Raw genomic sequence first — 24978 nt, 5'->3', positions numbered from 1 at the left:
TTTATACATGAAGAAACTGAGGGAAAAGGAGGTTAAATGAATTGTACAGGGTCACATATCTAGAAAATGTCGGAAACTGTATTTGAACTCATATCTTCCTTTTGCTAACTTTGGTACTCTATCCACCATAATATTTGTTGTTTTTCAGTCATTCATTTATATATGACTCTAGATGATCCTATGGACCATACTGTTCATGGGGTTTGCTTGGCATAGATACTGGAATGGTTTGCCTTTTCCTTTTCTAGTGGATTTAGGCAAACAGATGATAGGTCATTTGCCCAGGGTCACTTAGCTAGTAATAGTATGAGGCTTGATTTTAACTCAGGACTTCCTGACTTCAGGGCCAACTTGCTTTCCATCAAGTGATCTCTAGCTACCCATAAAATGAAATTTTGACTTGGTTGCTATGGTTATTGGTTGTTGCTTACTAACTATGTAGTTGCCTGGCGGTTATAATAGCATCACTGGAATTTATTTGAGCATAATCAAACTTAGGTGTGTGGAAGATAGATTATATTGGAGAAAGACTTGAGACAATGATATGACAGTAGGTGAAAGTATGCACTAGGGTGGTGATTATATAATTGGAGTGAAAGGGAGGTATGCTATAGAGTTGTTGAATATAGATTGGAAAAGATCTTGGCAAGTGATTGGACCTGCTTGATAAATTAACAGTTGGCAAGGTTGGAAGCAGTCTTTTGGAGGAAAAGTGTTTTACCGATGAATATAATTCTTATGTGGTTGCCTTTTCTAGGAATTACTCAATTGGTATACAGGTATTGAATGACATTAATATTTATATTCTCATGACAAATAATTACAGTAGTAAAAAGAAACTTTCAGTGAAATGGAAGGATGATTCTCCTGTTCTCTTTGGGGTGGTAGAGCAAACAAAGTAGTTACCAGAGTTTGTTTCATCGTATACTCAATGACAAAGAAAGTGAAGTTATTATTTTTATGGAACATCAGATTGTTTTGTTTTGCATTACTTAATGATGAGCATAGTAATTGGAAATACCACAGTGAAGATTAATGAAACTTCTTATGCCAATAATTGTGATAGAAGGTTTAAAAATAGAGAGTTTCTGTGAACTTGGCCAACTAAGTCAACTTACACTTTCATATTTGGTTACCTTAATGAAAATGTTAAAAGGGAACAGAGATTTCTTAAAACAAAGTTGAAATGGCTCAGCATTGAGAAATGAAAGAGGACAAAGTCTTATCGACTATACAGCTATCTCAGCCCTCATGATTTCTTCATTTCAAAAGGCACCGGATTTAACAAGTACTGAATGTCACAAAAAGAAAAGAAATTGACTCTTTTTGAAAAGACAGGAAATAACTGGTTACTTATGTGAAAATCATTTCCCAGTCAGCTGTCTGTGTGTAGCCAGACCATGGACTGCTTAGAGAAAAGGTCAAAATCAACATTAAGTTAGAAGAAAGGCTAAAGATGGGGAAGACACTGAATAACTGGAGTACCTTCAACATGACCTATTCAAATGGGCTGTTAATTCAGAAAAATAGAAAGTGGAAAAATACAAAGGTCTTTTATCAACATTTCCTATTAAAAAAAAATAACAGGATATAAAGCAGTCACCACCAGTAACCTGCCAAAAGAGCCCAGAAATTGTGTTAGCCATTAAATATTAGTTTTGCCAAGTTGCTAGTGATGGCAGCCAAGGGAAATATTGTTTTAATTATTCATAATATCTAACCTATTTTGCAAATTGTATTTTAAACTCATTCCTTCTAAAAAACTTCTTTGTGAGCCATAAACATTCATACGTTTAGGGTTAGAGACTGCAACTGTGATTCCATTCATATAGGATAGGACAATCATTCTGAAAGTTTTTGGTCTCAGGACCCCTTCGCACTCTTAACAATTATTGAGGACTCTGAAGAGTTTTTGCTTATTTGGGTTTTATAGCAATATTCAATGTTACAAATTAAAATGAATTATTTAAAATGTTTATTAATTTAAAACCAGTATTAAACCCATTGCATATTAGCAATATTTAAAAAATATTTTTGAAACAAAAAAATAAGCCATGACTTTGCATAATTTTATAAATATTTTTAATGCCTTGCATGATAAAAGATAAATGAATTTTTACATCTGCTTCTACATTGTCTGTTGCAATATGATATAGAAGAAAATTTAGCTTGTACATATAAGTAGTTATAAAAGTAGGAGTATTTTAACAGTCTTTTCAAATAATTTTAGATACTATTTAATGATATACCAAAACTTGACAAACTATTTTCATAGTTGCAGTGTGGAATCTGAAACCATATAGTGAACTTTCAGTATTTTGTTAAATTAAATCCATTACTCTTGTCTTGCAACTTGAATAGATTTATACTGATACATCATTTTTTAACCTCATATATTGGTAATTTATAAAATATTGGTTCATTTATTCTTGTGTGTAATGCAATATCAAAACATCGTGTTTGTTAATATTACCATTTATTTTATCAGAAAAAGCTTTAAGTATTGGGAAGACTGTCCAGCTCATAATGGTAGATTTCCAAAATTTTGATTTTTACAAGAAAGCTTGAAATTTGTCTTTCACAACAAATACTGTTTTATTCAATATATGGTTTTTCTATCAGTCCTTTTTTTCAAGGAAAAATGGTATTAGTGGAAAAATTTGTCATCTCTTTGTCATTTGTCATCTGCAACTCAAAACAGTAGTATGAAGACTTTTCCTCAAAACAACCACTATACTTTGGCATGCATAAGTTCTTTATATGTAATTCCTATTTGGTCACAAAGAATATCAAAAGGACATTTACAATTACTGCTGGCACAGTTTGATACCACTGTCTTAATACTTGCCAAAAGTACATGCAATTTTACCTCTCGTTGCTTTTGTATCATTAGTGCAAGTATCTAGTTATTCCAGGATAAACTATGAGGTTCCAAAAAGTTATTCAATGCTTTCAAGATTTTAGTACTACTTTGATGTTTATTTGGTGCTGAGACCAGAGGAGTATAAACAAAACAATAAGAGCCAGCTAGTTTTGTAGATTCATCCACTTGTGAGGAAGTTATATTTTTTCAGTCAAAATATTAATTCTTCATGTTTGCAGCTAGAAATTTTATTCACAAGTCATTTAGAATCTGAAAAACTGTTTGTGAGAAAAAGGCAGATGTCTCAGAAATGTGAAAATAGTTTTGACCTTAGAAAAACACCCTATCCCCCCCTAACAACCACCCCAAAAGGTTTTTAGGAACCCCCAGGGAACTATGAACTATACTAGGAGATCTGATGATATAGGGAGCACTGGAGAGAGAAAATTCTCACTAATAATGAAGTTTGAACCCTTTTGGTTTTTTCCTAGACACCCCCCCCCCACACACACACACACACAACTGTTTAGTTATCTTGTCAGCTCCCATAGGTTTAGTTATCTTCTCTGCACAGATGAATGTGAGCACTTTGAGTTCAGGCATTATTTGTGTCTTTTTGTGTATCCCCAGTTGTTAGCACAGTACCTGGCACATAGTCAGAACTAGGCACGTGTTAATTTGTTGACTTGACTTCTCGGTATCTTCAGTCACCTAGAGTACTCCAAAGTTGCTCAGTATCATGAAATCACTGTGGTTCATAGACCTGACTTTACCCCACTTTACCTCACTTTTGAATGGCAGGGCTGCTTCAGAGATGGTTAAGTTTTTGCAGATTTTATTTGGAGATAGTGTTTTTGAATGTAACATGGCAAAATATTAGGTGTCATCTTTCATTCCTTCACTTCGTTTTACCATTCTTTATCTAATCAGTTACCAAGTCCAGTGACAATTGTATTTTCTTTTCTTTCTTTTTTTATTAAAAGATATCTTATTTTCCCAATTACATGCAATAACAATTTTCCATATGTGTTTTCTGAAATTATAAGATCCAAATTGTCTCTCTCCCTCCCTTTCCTTCCCTATCCCCATCCCAGAGAAGAGGGGTCTCTAATTTCATAACATTTCTTATATATGCCTCCTCCTTTCCTCAGAAACTGCCACCACTGTAGTGCAGGTCCTCATCACCTCACCGTTAGACTATTGTAATAGCCTATTTGTGAGTTGGCCTGCCTAAAATCCCCACTTTAATTCATTCTCCACCTAGCTGTTTATTTGATCTTAAAATGTAGGTATCTCCCCTTGCAAACAACTCCAGTGAGTCTTCATTATCTCTAGGATCAAATATAAAAACTCTTTGGTTTTTAAAGCTGTTCATAAACTAGTCCCCTTCTACCTCTCCAGTTTTCTGATACCTTACTTCCACATAATTTTGCATTCAGCAGTACTTGGCCCCTTGCTATATTCTTCACAGTGACCTTCCATCCCCCTTCCTGTGTCCTACATTATAGGAGCTCTGTCCCTACTCATCCCCACCACTTAGCTTCTTTGTTTTCAAGTCTTGACTGATTCCACTTTTCCAGTCCTCCTTAATCTTAGTGCCTCACCCCCAATTCATTCTATACATATGTTTACATAGTATTTGCATGCTATTTTCACCTTTAGACTTACAGCTCTTTGAGAGCAGGAACTCTGGTTGTTTTTTTTTGTTTGTTTGTTTTCTTCTAAATTTTTCTTTCTATCCTCAGCATTTAGCACAGTGCCTGGGACATAGTAGGTGCTTAATAAATGCTGACTAATTGACTCAGTGTCCTAGACTGCTCTTTCAATAGTAAAAAGTTGAGGATCTGCATTGTCTGAGAGAATTTAAAAAAAACGAAATCAGAATCTTCTCCTTCCCCTGTAAGAAAAGAACCTAATACCTATGCAAGTATGTTATATATCAGAAGTGCCTGTTGTTCAAAGGCTCTCCCATAGTTGTTAATTCTCTTCCCAAGTGATGTATATGTCTCATCTTTTAAGATAATTCTCATTTTGAACTCTCTCTCTCTGTCTCTCTCTCTGTCTCTGTCTCTGTCTCTGTCTCTCTCTCTCTCTCTCTCTCTCTCTCACACACACACACACACACACACACACACACACACACACACACACAATTTTATAGAAGTCTTCAAGCAGATTGTTTCATGTTTTCCTTATTTAAGACCATCCTGTTTCAATCAAGATACCTTTCTAAACCATCATGGCCATTTTTCTTGCTTACAGTTCTTGTAAAGTGGCACCTATATATTTAAGACATTCTCTTTGTAAGTAATATTCTTAGGAATAGGTTAGAAATAAAACTGGTGAAGGGAGATTGGAAATAATTTGCTTTTAAAACATTGTTACTTGTGTATTTGGTTTTATAAAATTGCATAATATCCTCCCAGGCATCATTCTTCCTCTTCTCAGTCACACCTTATAAAAAAGATTCTTAAATTTTTAACCCTTCAGTATTTTACATGTTGCTGGTTTTCCCACCTCGTTTTCTGTCTCTTTTACTGATTTCTAGTCTTCTTGGTTACTTATTTTGATTGATTCCTCATGGGTTCACTTTGTAACCCCATTTCTGTTTACATATTGTTCCGTGGCTTTAGCTACCACCACCATGCAGAGAGCTTACCAGATGATATATCCTCTGTGATAGTGTTATATAACTCCTACAACATCATCTCTCCCAAGCCTCAGACTCAAATCTCTAGTTATAGGATATATCTAGCTGGATATTACAGTAGAATGTCTAACACAACACTGGCCTTTAAATTTCCACGTATCTACCCTTACCTGGGGTGAATTGAGAGACTTAAGCTATTTTATTTTCCTAATTGCATGTAATAATTTTTAATATAAGTTTTCCAGAATTATAAGGTCCAAATTGTCTCTTTCTCTCTCCCTTCTTGGAGATGGTTAGCAGTTTGATTTGATTTATACATGTATCGGTCACTGTAAGAGAATATGAATATAACACAAGATCCCCAAATAAAACTAAATAAACTAATATGAAAGATCGTATGCTTTGATCTGCATCTAATTCTGATAGTTCTTTTTCTGTAGGTGGAAAGTATTCTTTTGTCATATGTCCTTCAGAATTATCTCAGATCATTGCATTGCTGAGAAAACAGGCAAATTTTCAGTTGATCATTATACAATATTGCTATTACTGTGTATAATATTCTCCTGGTCCTACTTATTTTGCTCTGTATCAGTTCATATAGATCTTTCCATCTTTTTCTGAAATTATCTTGCTCATTATTTCTTATAGCACAATAGTATTCCATAACCAACATGTACCGTTGTTTGTTTAGCCATTCCCCAATTGATAGACATCCCTTCAGTTTCCAATTTGTTGGCATCACAAAAAGAGCTGCTATAAATGTTTTTATAAAAGAGGGGTCCCTTCCCATTTATTTTTAACTTTTTGGGCTGTAGACCCAGTAGTGGTATTACCAGATCAAAGGGTATGTATGCACAGTTTTGTACCCTTTTGTACATAGTTCCAAATAATTCTATAGAAGGTTGTTGGATCAGTTCATAACTCTACTAACAACTTATTAGTATCCCAATGGTGCCATATCCCTTCCTACATTTATCCTTTTCCTTTTTTTGCCATATAGGCCAATCTAGTAGATGTGAGGTAGTAACTCAAAATTGTTTTAATTTGCATTTCTCTAATTGAGTGATTTGGAATATTTTTCATGATTATTAAAAACTTTTATTTCTTCATTAGAAAATTGTGTTTCTCTATCCTTTTACCATTATCAGTTTGGGAATGACATTATAAATTTTACTTTGTTCTCTATAAATTTGATAAATTAGACATTTATTAGAGAAATTTGTTATAAACTTTTCTTCTCAATTTTCCTTGGTTATATTTTTCTTGGTTACATTTTTAATATTATATTTTTACAAAAAGCTTTTTAATTTAATATAATCAAAAGAACTTTATATCTTATGGATTGTATCTCTTGTTGTTCATAAATTCTTCCATTTTCCATAGATTTTACATAAACTATTCTATATTCCCCTGATATATTTTTGGTGTCACTCTTATATCAACATCATATAACCATTTTGAACTTATCTTGGGATAGAGTATAAGATATTGGCCTATACTTAATTTCTGTCATACTATTTTCTGCTTTTTGTAATAAGGGAATTATTTGAATGGTATATGATAACTAAAGTTCAGGGCTATTAATCTTCTTCCTTCCTCCCTTCCCTCCCTTCACCTTTCTTCTTCCCTCCCCTTCCTGTTGATTCTCCTTCTGGTTTCTCTAAATCAGCTCAGGTGAGTTTATGATGTCTCAAATAAAATATTCTTTCTTTTCTCTACATTAAGGGATTTTTTGGGGAAGAAAGGAAATATAAGAAATGGAGGGAAAGAGGGTTTGGGGTTTCCCTAATACTAGAATGAGTCTTAGGTTGAAGGATGGTGGAATATACTTCAATTTGAGAACGTGGGTTGATAGATCTGGAAGTTCAGTCACTATATCAAAATAGAGCAAATCAGAGAGAGCTGGACTTTGTCCTTCTTTCTTCAAAACCAAGAGAGAGTCCTGACGTTACTGTCTTCAAAGCCAAAGACAACAGACTTCTTTCTGTCTTCCAAGCCACAGATATAACAGACTTCAGTTGGTCTCCTACCCTTCCTCCAACTGCTACTCCCGGTCACATTCCAAACAGAATGCTCTTGTTTGAATGACAGGTCATCAGTCCCAGCTATTCCTGCCTCATTGCATGCTTTTCCAATTTCTCTCTTCCACATTTTCCCAGCTGTTTTTTGTTTAATTGAGTTCTTATATCAAAACTGGGGAATTTGGGTTTATCAAATGCTTATTTGCTATGTCATTTACTCCTGTACATCGTGTGTCTAATTTCTTCCAGTGATCCACCACGCTTTTTCTTAAATAGTACCTGACTGTTTTGATGATTATTGGACTTTTCGTGCCAATGGACCCAGGCTTCCAATGCCGCGAGAGTGGGACTGTCTCTGTTTATCGACTTTTCCACTTAAATCTCCTTCACGCACAAGTGTTTTTGTGCACACTCATCTACATCACAGATGAAAACGCACAAAGACAATCATCATCCTCGGTTACCGAGAGACTACTACTAATATAGTATGGTTTGAGAACTGATTCTGCTAGGCCACCTTCCTTCACATTTTTTTTTTGCATTAGTTCCTTTGATATTCATGGCCTTTTATTCTTCCTGATGAATTGTTATTTTTTTTCTAGTTCTAATTATTTTGTACTTTGATTGCTATGGCACTGAATAAATAAGTTACTTTCAGAAGAATTGTCATTTTGATTAGCTTTGCTTACCCATTAGCAATTAATTTTTTTCCTAGTTGTTTAGATCTGACTTTATTTGTATGAAAAGTGTTTTGAAATTGTGTTCATATAATTTCTATAATCAGTATATCCTATAATCAAGGCATTTATATTCCCAGGTATTTTATATTGCCTAGAGTTCTTTGAAATGGAACTTCTTTCTCTCTCTTGCTGTTGATCTTTGTTGGTAATATATAGAACTACCTATGATTTATGTGGCATTATTTTGTATCTGGAAACTTTGCTAAAGTTATTTAAATTAATTTTTTTAGCTAGTTCTCTAGAATTCTAAAAGTGTACCATTATATCATCTGCAAAGAGTGATAGCTTAGTTTCCTTATTGCCTACTTTAAATCCTTCATTTTCTTATTCTTAAAGCTAACATTTCTAGTATAATATTAAATAATAGTAGCGATAATGGGTATCCATTCTACATACCCCTGATCTTACTGGGAAAGCTTTTAACTTCTCTCCATTGCAGATAATACTTGCTGATAGTTTTAGCTAGGTACTATTTATCATTTTAAGAAATACCCCATTCATTCCCATGTTTTCTAGTATTTTTAATAATGATGGGTGTAGTATTTTGTCAAGGGCTTTTTTTTGCATCCATTGAGATAATCATGTGATATCTGTTAGTTTCGTTATTGATATAGTTAATTATTCTGACAGTTTTCCTGATATTAAATCATCTGCACTACTTGGTATAAATCCCACCTGATCATAGTGAATGATCCTTGTAATACATTACTGTAGTGTACTAACTAGTGTTTAAAATTTTTTGCATCTATCTTCATTAATGAAGTTGGACTATAATTTTATTTCACTGTTTTTGCTTTTCTGAGCTTTAGTAACCATGCCATATTTGTGTCGTAAGAAGAATTTGGTAGCAATTCTTTGCCTATTTTCCCAAACAGTTTATATAATTGGGATTAATTGTTCTTCAAATGTTTCATAGAATTCACTTGTGTATCCATCTGGCCCTGGGATTTTTTTCTTTGGGAATTCATTAACAGCTTGTTTAACTTCTTTTTCTGATATGTAGTTATTTAAGTATTCTATTTCCTCTTTTGTTAATCTGGGCAATATGTCTTTTATAAATACTGATCCATTTCAATTAGATTGGCAGATTTATTGGCATATAATTGAAGAAAATAGCTCCTAATGATTTTTTAAATTTCCTCTTCATTCGTGATGAATTCATTTTGCATTTTTGATACTGGTTATTTGATTTTTTTCTTTCCTTCTTTTAATGAAATTAACCAATGCTCTATTTTATTTGATCATAAACTAACTCATCGTTGTATTTATTATTTCATTTAAAAATTATTTATAATATTTTCCCATAGTTATATGGTTCATGATTTTTTCCTCCCCTTTTCCTCCCCCCCTCCTGGAGCTGACATGAAATTCCACTGGGTTAGACATGTATCATTGTTCACAACTTATTTTCATGTTATTTATATTTGTAGTACAGTGATCTTTTAACATCAAAACCCTAATCATAGAAACACCAAAGAAAAACAACTGTTTGATTACATGGGTTGAAGGGGATATGATTGGGGATGTAGACTCTAAATGATCATCCTAGTGCAAACATCAACAACATGGAAATAGGTTCTGATCAATGACACATGTAAAACCCAGTGGAATTGTGTGTCGGCTATGGGAAAGGGCAGGGGTAGGGGAGGGAAAGAATATGATTCTTGTAACCAAGGAATAATGATCTAAATTGACTAAATAAAATATATTTAAAAAATTTTTTTAAAGCCTAATTATATCCTCATCAAACCATGTGATGAATCCTATGTTTTTCTTCTGTGTTTCTGATCCTACAGTTCTTTCTCTGGATGTGAATAACATTCTTTCTCATTTCTTCTGGATTGTCCTGGAGCATTGCTTTGTTGGTAGTAGAAAAGTCTGTTACATTGGATTGTACCACAATGTATCAGTCTCTGTGTACAATGTTCTCCTGGTCCTGCTCCTTTCACTCTGCTTCAATTTCTAGAAGTCTTTCCAGCTTATTTATTATTTCAATGTTTCTCTTGTTTTTTTAAATTTCTCCTTTTAATTTTAGGATTTCAAATTTAGTCTTTTAGGATTTTTATTTGTTGTGTTTTTTAGTTGGCAGGCTCAAATTCATTGATCAGCATTTCCTCTATTTTATTAATATGGGTATTTAGAGATAAAATTTTTCCCTACAAGTATTGCTTTGACTGTATCCCATAAAATTTGATTTGATGTCTGATCATTGTGATTCTCCCTAACAAAATTATTGATTTTTTTCTATAATTCTTTGGTTCACCCCCTTTTTAGAATTAGTTTATTTATTTAGCTTCCAATTAATTTTTGATTGGTTTTTGTATGGACCCTTATTGATTATAATTTAAATTGCTCTATGATTTGGAAAGAATATTTTTTCTGCTTTTCTGAAATTTCATTATGCCTGATTATATGATCAATTTTTGTGTGGGTGCCATGTACTTTTGAAAAAAAGGCATATTTTTTTTTGTTTCCATTAATTTTTCTTCAGAGATCTATTCTAATTTTACTAAAATTTCATTAATTTTCATCATTCTTGTTTATTTTTTGGTTCAGTTTATCTAGATCTGAGAGTAGAAAGTTGAGATTCCCCAGTAGTCTAATTTTGCTTTCTGTTTCCTCCTGAAATTCATTGAAGTTGTCCTTTAAAATTTTTTCAGCTATATCATTTGGTGCTTTATATGTTTAGTATTGCTATTATTTCATTGTCTATGGAACCTTTTAACTACATAATTTCCCTCATTATCTTTTTAAATTAAATCTATTTTTGCTTTAACATTGCTTCAGATCATGATTACTACTTCTTTTTTTACTTCAGATGATGCATAATAAATTCTGTTCTAGCTACATTCCCTTAACTTTACTCTGTGTGTCTTCCTCCCTCAAAAGTGTTTCTTCTTATCAGGACACTTGAGGATCAATGAGACAATGTATGTAAATTACTTTATAATTCTTCTCTCTTTCCCCTCTCCCCCACCCCCCTCCCTATATTTGTCTATTTCTCTCTCATTTTCCTCACTCACTCACTCTCATCACACCAGTAATAGCATGGCTTAATGTACTTAAATTTTGCTTTACAAAAACTTTTTAAATGCTCCAGAAGTGAATAGGACTATGCCATCTTTTTTTTTTTTATGTCAAGAATCAGTGCTGGACGGGAAGATAGCTTCTTCTCTTTTAAGATACACTACTTTGTTTTTCAACTTTCTAATGCCTTGCTCTATGAATATTGAGTTCTTTTCCAAGTGTACAACATTGACTCCAAGGCCTACTTCATCCAGGAAACTAGGACAGTTCTGATTATTAGGGATTTGAGGGGCAGTTGTTGGGGATAAACCAAGGATTTTTTAACTCTTTCAGACTTGATAACACTTTAAACATATCTACTCTAATGTTGGAACTGAATATATGTTGGCCAAATAAAGTTGAAATTTTAATTAAAAAAAAAAAATACATGTACATACCATGCAGATACAGAGACAGAGCCAAGATGGTGGATAAAGTACATAGGCACACTTGATCTCTACCAAATTATACTCCAAATTGTTATGATATAATGTCTCTTAATAAATTCTGGAACAGCATATAGCCCACAAAATTGGTGTGAAACATAACTTAGAAAGTAACACAAAAGATCTACTGCTGCAGGGTTAGAAATGGTGCACAAAGTAGTATGGTGAAGAAGATCCCACTACTATAACAGGCCTTTGAGATAGCTGAATCAGCAGCAAAGGCTTCCTGAGCTCTCAGCCACAGAATATAAGGGGAGTTGGACAACCATTCAGGAGAGATTACAGAGATCTCTTATCTGGCTTTGTGTAGAAGACTTTTGTTGCATTCCCTATATACAGATCCAGATTGCAGTCTTGGTTTGAGGTTTCAGGGCGAGAGAAGCACTAATAGAAAATAAGGTCAATAGTACTGCATCTAAAGCTTCTAAGAAAAATATTGATTGGTCTCAAGAACAAGAAGAATTAATGGAGGAACTGAAAAAGGATTTTAAAAATCAGAGAGAAGAAAAATTGGGAAAAGGAATGATTGATACTGAAAATATGAAAAAAGAGTTAACTTTGATAAAGAAGGCAATAAAAAATACTGAAGAATCTAATACTTTAAAAAACTGAATTGTCTAATTGATAAAAGAGGCACAGAAATCTATTTAAGAGATGAACTTCTGAAAAAGAGGAATTAGTCAAATAAAACAGTATATAAAACTTCACTGAATAGAAGAACTTCTTAAAAAAGCAGAATTGGCTTATTGGAAAATGAGGTATAAAAAAATCACTAATTAAAAAACCTATTTAAAAAAATAGGATTGAGGATGCGAACCCAAGATGGACGAGTAGGTACAGGGATACAACTGATTTCTACCTAATTACTTTTCAAAATCAATAATATAATGCCTGAAAATGAATTCTGGAGCAGCATAATCCATAAAAAGACACATTTTTCAGTCTTAAACAACTTAGAAGGATAGGATGAGGGCTCTAGCTTACCAGAGTGGTGGTGGAGCACAGTACACCAGGACAGGCCTCACTGAAGGACTGAAACAACCTCCAAGGCTTCAGAACTCTCAGTCACAGATTGTAAAAGGAGTAAAAAACTGCTCAGAAGGAGATAAAAGGGTCCTTTTGCTGACTCTAGGTTCAAGACACTTGTTGCATTGTCCATACATGGAACTAGGTTACAGTCCTTGGGTACAGTCACAGGGTGAGGAGGAACACCAGCATACACCAGCACTTGGATCCACAGTGGAGCAGAGGACCCTCGTTATAGTTCCAAGTGATAAGAGTCCTTGGGGTTATTCACAGACCAGAACACAGGCCAGGAGAGTATTAAACACACCTCTCCTTATATTCAACCACCTTGGAGTAAATAAAAGTGAATAGATCACCACTGTCATCTCTGAAGGCAAGTATACAAAGAACCTAATGTTTTGAACAGTGTTCTCTTTACCACTGTTACAGAATCCAACTAATAGTTTTTTTATGCTAAAAGAAAAGGGAAAAAAAGGAAAATGAGCATATAACAGAAGAGAGACTCACTGTAGGAAGTTATTTTGGTGACAGGGTAGACTCAAACTTGGAAGATGACAGCAAAGAACATATGGCTGCACCAAAGCCCCCAAGGGAAAAAAAAATTTGTTGCTCTCCGGTACAAAATAATTAATGGAGGAATTTAAAAAATCAAATGTGAATATAAGAAAATTTGGGAAAAAGAAATGAGGGTGATAAAGGAAAATCATGAAAAAGGTTAAAAGCTTCATAAAGGAGGTACAAAAACATATTGAAGAAATTAATACTTAAGAAAAAGAATAGATCAGTTGGCAAAAGAGGCATAAAATCCAGAGAAGAGTTCCTTCAAAAGTAGATTATCAAATGGAAGAAGATATACAAAAATCCACTGAAGAGAAAAATTTGAAAGACAGAATTGCCCCTTCAGAAAAAGGGATACAAATACTCACTGAGGGAAGAAACTCTTTGAAAATTAGCCAACTGGAAAAGGAATTACAAAAGATCACTAAAGAAAAACGTGTCTTAAAAATTACAATTAGGTAAACAAACTAATTTCACTTCATGAGAAATCAAGAAATGATCGAGGACTGTCAAAAGAAAATGGGGAAAAAAAAGAATAAAAATTGTAGTATCTCATGGGAAAAATGACTGACTTGGAAAATCAGTCCAGGAGACAGGAGAGATCATTTAAGAATTATTGGTCTACCTAAAAACCAAGATCAAAAAAAGAGCTGAGACATTATCTTTGAAGAAATCAAGGAAAACTGCACTGATATTCTCAAACCAGAGGACACAATGAAAATGGAAAGAGTCTACATTACCTCCTTAAAGGATAATTCTCAGGATTATTATAATCACAGTCAAAAACTCCTATGTCAAGGAGAAAATACTGCAAGCAGCCAAAAAAAAAAAATTCAAATAACATGAAGCTACAGTCAGGATAACAAGACTCAGCTCTTTCTACATTAAAGTGCCTGGGATATAATATGTCAGAGGGCAAAGGAACTAAGTCTTCTACAAAGAATCATCCAGCAAAATCTTCTGGGGGAAAAATTAATATTGATGAAATTGAAATCTTTAAAGCATACCTAATGAAATGATGAGAGCTGAATGGAAAATTTGACTCAAATGCCAGGTTCAAGTGAATCATAAAAAGGTAAATGGAAAAGGGAAATTAAAAGACATTCAATAAGTTTAAACTGTCTATATTCATACATGGAGAGGTTGTTCTTATTATGCCAAAGAACTTTGTCATTTTTAGGATAATTAGAAAGAGTGTACATAATTAGAGGGCAACAGTATGAATTAAAATATTATGGGATGATAAAAAATAAAACAAAATTAAGGCATGAGTGAGGAATGCATTGAGAAGAGGGGGAAGGCGAAAATAGAATGGGGCAAATTATTTCACATAAAAGATGTGTGAAAGAGCTTTTACAGTGGAGGGGAAGATGGGAGAAATGGAGAGGAGAGTGTGCCAACCTTGCTCTCATCAGAATTGGCTCAATGAGGAAAGAACAAATAGTCAGAGTATAGAAAACTACCTTACCCTACAGGAAAGCAGGAGGGCAAAGGGATATAGAAGGCGTGGCTCATAGAAAAGAGGGCAAATTGGAGAATATGTTGGTCAGAAGCCAAATGCTTTTTTCAGGATGAACAGAATGAGAGAAAAAGATAAAGAAGGAGTGAAATAGGATTGGAGTAATTAATAGTACTCATAATGGTGAAATTTTTTCCCCCTGCTTAATAAAGGCCTCTCTTCCAAATACACAGAAATAAGCAGATATAAGAAGGTATAAGAATACAGGCCATTTCCCAATTGATCAATGGTCAAAGGATATCAACAGATTGTTCTAAAAATTTAATTAAAGCTCTTTGTAGTTATGCAAAAATGACTATTAGTATTAATTAGAGAAATGCAAATTAAAATAACTGAGGTAACACCCTAAATATATCAGATTGGTCTTTTTGACAGAAAAGGAGAATGACAAAATGTAGATGGGAATATTGAGACACTAATGCACTGTGGAGGGTATTGTGAACTGATTAATCCAATTTGTACCTATGCCTAATGGTTTATAAAATGGTACATACCCTGAGTCCTGGCAATATCATAACTACGTTTGTGTGTGTGTGTGTGTGTGTGTGTGTGTGTGTGTGTGTGTGTGTCTGTCTGTCTGTCTGTCTGTCTGTCTGTCTGTCTGTCTTGTCTGTCTGTCTGTCTGTCTGTCTGTCTGTCTGTCTGTCTGTCTATCATTTCTAGGCCTGGCTTTCTTTTCTTTCATTGAGCTACTCAACTTCCCCTTGTAGAAAGTATATATATAAAGCAGCTTTCTTTGTGGAGCAAAAGAATTGGAAAGTGACCATATGCCCATTAATTGGTGAATGGATAAGTAATAGTATATGATTGTAATGGAATGATATTTGTGTTGTAAGAAATGATGAACAGAAGGACCTCAGAAGAACCTGTAAAGACTTATAGAACCTGAAGCATAGTGAAGTAAGCAGAACCAGAACAAGATTCTACACAGTGACAGCAGTAATGTTCAATGAAAAATGAGTCACTTAGCTAAGAGTCCAAAGGATTCATGATGAAAAATACCATCTGCTTCCAGAGAAAGAACTCATGCAGTCTGGATCCAAACCAAAGCAAACTCCTTCCTTCCTCTCTCTCCCTCCCTTCCTTCTTCCTTCCTCCTTCTTTTCTTCCTCAAAAAGATTAGTGTGATAAATTATTTTACATGATTGCACAGGTAAAATCTGTATCAGAGAGAGGAGGGAGATAATTTGAAACTGAAGATTCTTTTGTAAATGTTCAAAACTTTTCAAATGTAATGGGGGAGATTAAATTAAAAATTTTAAATAATAGATTTGTACAAATCCATATACATCTCAATGAAGATAATGATGATTGATCAATAATTTTTTCTATGTAGAAACTCCTAGCAGTACAAATTACAATCTTTTCTTAACCTTCCCATTCTATGTGTGTTTATTCTCCACTAACAGAGGTCTTGTAACTGGCTGTTTATTGACCTTCAATTTACCAAGCTTAAATATTAAAATGTAAACTCTTTGAGGTTAGGGTTGTGGTTATTTTTGTTTTTGGTTTTTGTTTTTTTTTTTCCTATGTATCCTCAATGGCACATAGTAAGGGTTTAATCAATGTTTATAGATTGATTGCTGTTGTGTGATTAGTGATTGGGCTTGTAAACTATTCATTGGAAACTATTCATCATGTACATTTGACTCAATCTGCATGACCCTCCCACCATCTTTTTTTCAGGCATATATTACTGATTATCTTTTATACTGCTTCTAGAGCACAATTCTTTATTTGTATGTCAAAAATTATAGTTCTGGCTTCCCTGTAGCTCTCTCTTCCTTGTCCTTTTGTGATTTCTTGCTTTAATTCTTCAGAAACTTCTATGACTTTTGGGCATAAGAAGATTTATATTTTTGTTTTAGGTGGGAGCTTGGATTCATTAAAGGAACTATATAAGAGGGTCCTAAGATAGGGCTTTGTTACATCTTTTGGAGAATGATTTAAATATTTGCCTGAGTCACATTTTTAGGAAGATAATCTTTAATGCAGTTTTGTGCTGTCCCAAATCAAATGCTTTTTAAGCTACAAAACCTTAATGTTATAAATAAATACTTAGTATCAGATTTACAAGTATTTATTAGTAAAAGAGAGAGAGATTGATAGAGTAGTAGAGAGAGAGATCTCTGTCTTTCTATCTTTAGGGCTGGATCTTTTTCTCCATTTAGCTGGCTCAGGCTGAGGCCTGCCAGAGATGACCTGATGAGATAAGGAGCAGCTTTGATAGAAACACCAGCCCAGTGACAGGTACAGAAGCAAAGCCTGCAACTCAGCTTCCCGCCCTTAGTTTTCAAACCCCGTCTCTCCACCTCCCTTTCCTTGGCCAGTGTGTTTCAAACGTTATGCCATCTGTCCTTTCATGACTACGTTCACACTGATAGTGACTGTTCCAAGACACAGCATCACTCACATGACTCTGTGACAACTATGTCCCACCTCTGGGGTACTCGGGATCCAAGTGCCTCTAAATAATTTACTTCACACAACCAACACAGTGACATTTTATTTTATTCCATACAGTTTTTTGATGGAAGAGATGAGCTCTTTTGTAGAATATATACACTTTCTGTTCCTGGCCCAAAGTTCATTAAGGATGACTTCAATATGACTTGCTTATTCTCTCACATATTAAACATGGAAGTTAAGACTTTCAATGCCTTTTACTTATATTCTCAATTACTTGTGGGGGGGCAATTTTATGGCAAATATGCCATATGTAAGTACTTTGTATTTTTCTTTCAAATTTGAGAACATTCCTTAACACTATCAAAATTATTTTCTCTCGAATTTTTATTTCTTTCTGGAGCACATTTGGAACTATCATAGTAGAGACTAAGGCTCTATTGCCATGGTATATAAAGAAACTTAAAGAAATCTCAATAAATTTTTTTATTTGTTCTCTTAGAAGGATTTGACTTCATTGAGTCTCTTGCCAATTATCTGTGGACCTGTTTTTCAATTCAGTACTCCTCAGTATAGATTTAATAATGTTAATAATTGTATGCCATTATCTCCCCAAATTTTTCAAACAAGTTTATATTCTAAACATGTATTGCCTTTTACTATTATTCCCTTCTATCCAGGCAATGAACTTACACTTTAAAAGATGAAGTATTTGCTGTCTAGGACAGCTTCCACACCATACCCCTTTTGTATTGCAGAAAAAGAAAACTCTTTTTGCAAATTTGCACAGTCAACAAAAATACATTCCCACTCTGGGTCATGTCCAAAAATATCTATCTCATTCTGCATCTTAAGCTCATTCTTTTGATAGTTTTCTTGAATTACATTTGTTGGTTATGACCTCGATAAGAGTTCTTAAATCTTTCCAAGTTTTGCGTAATTTTAAATCTTCCAACTTGGTAGTGATTTTTAATGTGCCTGATAATCAGTAGCCATTTTTTGTCTCTTCAAATAATAGAATTTCAATTTTTGTGAAGGTTTGTTTATTTGCCTTATGTCTCCTGACTTTTATGGGAGGAGTTAAATTTTCTTTTCTTTTTTCTTTAAATGAACTTAACTGTCATCCACAGAGAAAAGCATTTCAATGTGTAGTTTACGTAGATTGGTCTCTCATTTCTTGCTCTTAAATCGTATTTTCTCATTTAAAATTTTTTTTTCCTTACACCCACCTTTGCATTGAAATTACTGAATTTGGAAGTGTATAGTAAGTTCATTTGGATAGTTTGGGGAGTTGTCCATCTGATTCTCTTTGTAGCAAAAATATCAAATTTGATAAGATTCCAACTTTTGGTCACCAGATAAGAATTTTATATTTAAAGTGCTAATAATCAAGTTAATATTTATAAACGATCTAGAAACAAAGTGAATATTTAATAACTATCTCTACTTTTTTTTTTGGTCCTTCTGCCATTGTTTTTTTTTAAACCCTTACCTTCTGTCTTAGAGTCAATACTGTGTATTGGCTCCAAGGCAGAAGAGTGGTAAGGACTAGGCAATGGGGGTCAAGTGACTTGCCCAGGGTCACACAGCTGGGAAGTGTCCGAGTCCAGATTTGAACCTAGGACCTCCCGTCTCTAGGCCTGACTCTCAATCCACTCAGCCACCCAGCTGCCCCCTCTGCCATTGTTTTGACAAGAATCCAAAGCCAGGTTTTCCTTGACAAATAAGTGAGGGTTTTGTTGTTGTTTTCATGAATTGGGATAAAATCACTTACAGTATTTCTAGTTTTCTGGCATTATTCTAAATTTAGTTAGGTTTGCCTTTTGAAAATAGACCGTTTCTGTTGCTATGACTGAACATGGAGCTTTTGTAGCTGGTTGGAATTTGTCAGAGATTCAGTTCTTCTTAATCTTCACCTCAAAATGATGATGGAGTATCTAAATAGGAGGTTTTGGACCTTTTTATCATTTTCATTCTCTCTCTCATCATTGACACTATTGCATTCTTGTTTGTTCAAAACGTTGATATAAAATTTGACTCTTCTCTATTGAATTACATTAGTTCTGTCAGTTTTATCTCCATATTGGCTGTTATATCTTTTCTTTTTCTCCCTGTGCCCACTGCAATAGGGATCAATATCATTTGTCTCTTAATCTTTCTACCTCTATCAATTGTCCCTTTTCCTATTATCCTTTATTCTGTGAAGAAATGAGGCTTTCTGTACATAACACCTCTGTTCTCAGAAGTCTTCAGTGACTTTTGCCTAATAAGGGAATTTTCAAGTCATTTCCTTGTCATTTTAAATGCTCCATAGTCTTTTACCACCCTATCTTTCCTCTTTTTTATTAATGATTTACCTTCATTTACTTGATGTTTTTGCCAAAAGTTCCATTCACCAAACAAGCTTTCAACTTACCCCACTTTTTTTATTTGCCTCATGGTTTTCTTGGTGCCATCAATGATATTCCTTTTTCTAGGTTTTGGATTCTGTTCTCCTTTACAAAACTTGCCTCAAATGCATGCAGTCTCATGTCTTCCAGGAAGCCTCTTATTATTTCTTCCTATCAATAGTGAGCTTCTCCCAAACCTTGGTTCTAATGCAGTCTGTTTTACCTTCATATGTGCTTTTGTATTTATGATGTGTCTGTCTTATAAGTCACATCTCCCTCCCACATAATATGCCCTATAAATTTCAGTGTTCCCAGTACCTAGGACAGTGCTCAGTGTAAAATAGATGCTTTGTAAATGTGAGAAGAAAAAAAATAACAGAAAAAATCCTTTACCCACTTTGTTCTGGTAAAATAAGCATGGATCATCATATAAACCTAATAAACCTGTATTTTACTTTTCTTAATTTTTAGAAATATAAAGAAAAAGACAAACACAAACAAAAACATAAGAAGCAACCAGAACCGTCACCAGCCTTGGTTCCTTCTTTGACAGTTACTACTGAGAAAGTAAGTTAAATTATCATAATTTATTATGGTATTTTACAGATTATTAAATTTATATAGCATGAGATATAAAATATATAGCATATAAAATAATAGCTCAATTGTAACTTTATTCATGGAATATTATATTTTAGCTCCAGAGGACTTTTTTTTTTTTACTGTTAACTTCTTAGTTCCCTGAAACACTTGCCCTCTTCCCCATCTTAGTTCTTTCATTTCACACTCCTTTACTTTTCCCCATTCTCCATTTATAGACTCTAGATCTTCAAAAGTAAATTAATAAGGGGCATCTGGGGGGTTCAATGGATTGAGAGTCAGGCCTAAAGACTAGAGGTCCTGGCTTCAAATTTGGCCTCAGATACTTCCTAGCCTTGTCATTGTGGGCAAGTCACTTAATAACCCTTATTGCCTTACCCATACTGCTCTCCTCTCTTGGAAACAATACACAGTATTAATTCTAAGATGGAAGGTAAAAGTTTAAAACTCAAAAAATAAATCAATAGGTAAGAAGAACTGAAAATCTGAAGTGCTTACCATAGGAATAGTAATTATAAAATAACTTAAAAAAACCAAGAATGGGTTGCTTAGGTTTTTTTTTTTTTCATAATTAATTTTCATTCAATAATTGCATCCCCTTCCCTAATAGAGATATCCAATCCATCTGACTTTTTAGCAGTCTATATGATTTAATTAACACTGTCTGAGCTCATTTCCAAATTGTACATGTAGTACATATTAGTACACTGGATCTTGAGATAGAGACTTGACAACTTTTTCCCTCAGGGCTTTAGGAATTTTGATATTCCTATTCATGGATCATTCTGATCTAATATAGTCTTCTCCAATATTTATTAACCGGTTGATATTATTTAGCCTTTAAGAAGAGGTATTTGTTGAAATGGTAGCCAGAGCAGTTATTAAAAACATCTCATCTGAGCCTGGAAGATGTATGCTTTTTACTTCTTGCCCACAATTTCTTTCTGGAGGCACATATTTAAAGTACTGTGAAAATGAGATTCATTGGGAGAGATCCTGTTGGGTTTAGATATATCCAGTGATTTCTGATCCTAAAAGTTCATTTCTCCCTTTGCAGGATCACCTCCCAAGTTTTTTACGTATAGTACTGGTACTGTACAGTACAGTTGCTGTGCTGCTCAACTGGAATGGCTCCTTACATGAGAACATAGTATTTATTTAGGCTAATGGTTCAATTAATTGTTGGACTGAATAAAGTTGATCACTCCTCATGGCTGACTTCTTCACAAACCCTTACCTACTGCTGCTCCTCATTCAAGGGATGTGTTCTACTAAATTCCAATGGTGAATGTAACTCTGATAGCACTTGTGGTGCTTTGTGTCACATCTCCAGTTACTTATTCACCTAAGAGTAGGACAAAAGAAACTATAGACAGTATCACCCTGTCATTAGGTCCTCATAGAGATTGAATGAGAGAGGAGAGGAGACTTTCCCTCTCTATCTTAGTATCACAGAGCACACTTCCTCATTTTGAAGCTACCAAGGAGGAGTAGGAGAGATGGTTCGTCCTTAATTCTCTCGCTTCGGCCATTTAGAAGACTATGTTCTTGTAGTACCAGCCTCTTGTCATTCCTGGTCAAATATTTGCCCCCTACCTAGTATCCATCTTAGCTAATCACCCTTTTAGACTGGAGTGATACCTTAGAATTCGTATGGAGAAGACTGCTGTTCTAGAATGACGTACCTTTTAGTATTAGAATCATAAAAGGGCACAGTTTTGTTGTCATGGATGTTATAAAAAAATTATATTTACCTTTTTTCCTTATTTATATTTGAGTGGAAATGAACATAGTCATTTGAAACTCTCAGTATTTCGACTTTTAGAGGAATGCACATTTTGAACCATAATCTTTCCATTTTTTGCCCAAATTTTGTTTTTAACTATGTATTGCATTTGCCAAATGACCATTTCAATTGAATAATTTCCTGCTTAATTTAAATTTTCTTTTAACTTCTTTGTAGTTAAAATTGAGGGGGTAAAAATACAAGTTATTTATTAAATTAAATACCTTTTTTGTTCCAGTTGCTGGGCTAAATGTTTTAGAAATAATAGGTCAGTCTAATTATCATAGCAACTCTGGGAAGTAGATGCTATTATAATCTCCATTCTACAGTGAGCAAGCTTAGACAGAGGTTCAGTAAATTAACCACAAACACAGCTTGTGTGCAAGACTAGAATTGAACTCATTTCTCCTTACCCCAGGCTTTTATTCACTGAGACATTAGCTGCTTCAGCCCAGAGAGATCCAAAAATTCTGAAATGATCATCTTTGGGGAAGTAATTGCAAAATTTTAATTTGAACAACTAAAAGTGGATTATTTGATATCTTGTCATAATTTTCATTCATTTAGTGATTCCCCCCCCCCCCCAATATATATATACACACACACACACACACACACACACACACACACACACACACACACACACACACACACACACGTTTGACTTTTCAGCAAAACACAATTTTGTAGGAACCCCTCTGGACCGGTTTCCAACTAATACTAAACTAGTAAATTGGGTCACTAAATTATGACTGATTTCTTCTCTCAGACTTTTCCAAGGTTACACAGCTAAGAAATGTCTGAATTTGGATTTGAACTCAGGTTTTCTTGACCTCAGGTGTAGCACTCCATCACTGCACCACTGCAGCTTGCTCATTCAGATGAATTGAGTAACAGATAAATGCAATTTTTAAATGTCACTTTCTTCCACATACTTTGCAGTCTATCTTTTTGTTCTTCATATACAATATTCCATTTTTGTTGCTGTGTCTGTCCTCTATGATTCAAATTAATTCCTTCCAGTTTCTTATTATCCCTAATTTCCATTATAATTCAAGTGTTACCCTTTACATAAAGTCATTGCCCCCCCTTCCCCCCGAATGATTTGTATTTATTTTGAATATTGTGTGTGTGTGTGTGTGTGTGTGTGTGTGTGTGTGTGTGTGTGTGAGAGAGAGAGAGAGAGAGAGAGAGAGAGAGAGAGAGAGAGAGAGAATGAATGTATATGTTTACACATATATGTTGCCTGTCAGTAAAATGTAAGGCCCTGAAGGCAAGGACTGTTTTTCTTTTTGGGGGGCCTAGCAGGATAGTCTAGCACATAGTAGACACATAATACATTATTATGGCTTGATCCATTAACATTTGCTTTGTGGGTTGTCATGGCCATTAAAGGATTCCAAACTCCATACTTTAAGCCCTTTAGAAGAATGATATATCTCACATATGGACTCTTTATATAAACTAAACAATATATGTTTGGAACTTATAAGATAACCATAATAATTCTTTACCTAATTATGCTTTGTAATATTGAGTTTAAATTAAGATTACTATAGGGGCGTATTTAACTTTTCTTTTAGATGATAGAGTTTGGCCACTACAACTAATTTTTCCTTCTTGGCTGGCTTCAGGGATTTTGACGAACGAAAATTTTGTTTTGTCATGACATGGCATTTTGAGACAATGTGTAAAAAGGTGCTTTGTAAACCCAATTTCCCTTTTCTTTCTTGAAAATTGTTTTGATGTCTTGAATATTATTTTTTCATAGAAATTTCTGATATCATTGGTTTGGGATTTAAACATTGAATTGCTAATCTCCTGGTTTATAATTTGTGATTGATGTTTATTATATGTGTTATTTGCTCAAAATTTAAATTTTGGATCATTTTTAAAAATCTGTATTTTTGCAATTTTGTGATTTAGCTTTTGTATTTAATAGTTCAAAGGTTTTCTACTCTTAAAATAGAGAAAATGAACCTTTATTTTAGTAACTGCTGCAGACCTAAATAATGAAGAAGGGTATTTTCCAGTTAAGGTTTTTTTTTTTTTATGACATGATTCATGAAGAGTTGTCTAAGAGAAGCTAGGAAGGTATTTGTTACTAACATGTTTTAATATAAACATTGGATTATTTTGTGAAAACGTAACTAGTGTTCAGTTTCATGATGACAGTTGAGCTATACTGTAATTGACATACTAACTATTGAGCCTTCTACATTAAAACTCTTAACTGAAAAGGTAGGGATTGCCTTTTTTTCTTTTTTTTTCTCTTCACCCTATATATGCCCGTGGTCCATTTGACTAGTCCTGTTTTCTAGATTAGTCCCAGTTTCCTCTAATGGACTAAGTATCAATAGATAATGGCAAAAAAATGTTTGAATGACATAGACATAACAAAATTATATGGGTCTCTAAGATTATGCATGAGTATGATTTTATTTGAGAATAAGTATCAGAGTTTTATTTTTACATTTTTTAACCTTAGCTCCACTTTTGTTTAGCTGTTTGACATCACTTATAAATCTAACTTCTCCCTTCCTCTTTTTATTTTTGATAAAAATAGAAAAAAATTAATATTTTAACTAAAGTTCATTTTCTCCTCTGATGGAGTATTTTGAATCCATTATCACTTCACAGTTTTTTAGGATTTAAAATTTCTCTTTTTCGGGGGTGGGGGGAAATTAATTTTGATTAAATTATGGCCATTGAAGTTTATTTGGCATTATCAATCATGGCTTTTTTTGTATTGCCTTTTCTAACATGTTAAATTTTGTAAATAATTTTAATGAATTTATGGTCTTCAGCATATGGGCAGTTTTGTACTTTAGGGCAATAGACTTTCCAATTAAATTGACCAATCCTAATTTATACATATATGTAGAAGCTAATATTATATTTCCATTT

General features: G+C 33.8%; 1 protein-coding gene across 16 annotated transcripts in view; it reads left to right on the top strand.

Annotated features, from left to right (window-relative positions):
* The window catches only part of MLLT10 (MLLT10 histone lysine methyltransferase DOT1L cofactor), a 271323-nt gene that overhangs the window by 137149 nt on the left and 109196 nt on the right, over positions 1 to 24978 (top strand). For all 16 annotated transcript variants that reach the window (XM_016426362.2, XM_007504883.2, XM_016426361.2 and 13 more), the window contains one exon: positions 20157 to 20252. In XM_016426362.2, coding sequence (XP_016281848.1) covers positions 20157 to 20252 — 96 coding nt within the window. The remainder of the gene's footprint in view (positions 1 to 20156; positions 20253 to 24978) is intronic.

The sequence above is a fragment of the Monodelphis domestica genome, chromosome 5 (genome assembly GCF_027887165.1).
Source record: "Monodelphis domestica isolate mMonDom1 chromosome 5, mMonDom1.pri, whole genome shotgun sequence".
Lineage (NCBI taxonomy): Eukaryota > Metazoa > Chordata > Mammalia > Didelphimorphia > Didelphidae > Monodelphis > Monodelphis domestica.
This window is presented reverse-complemented; position numbering and strand designations above follow the sequence as displayed.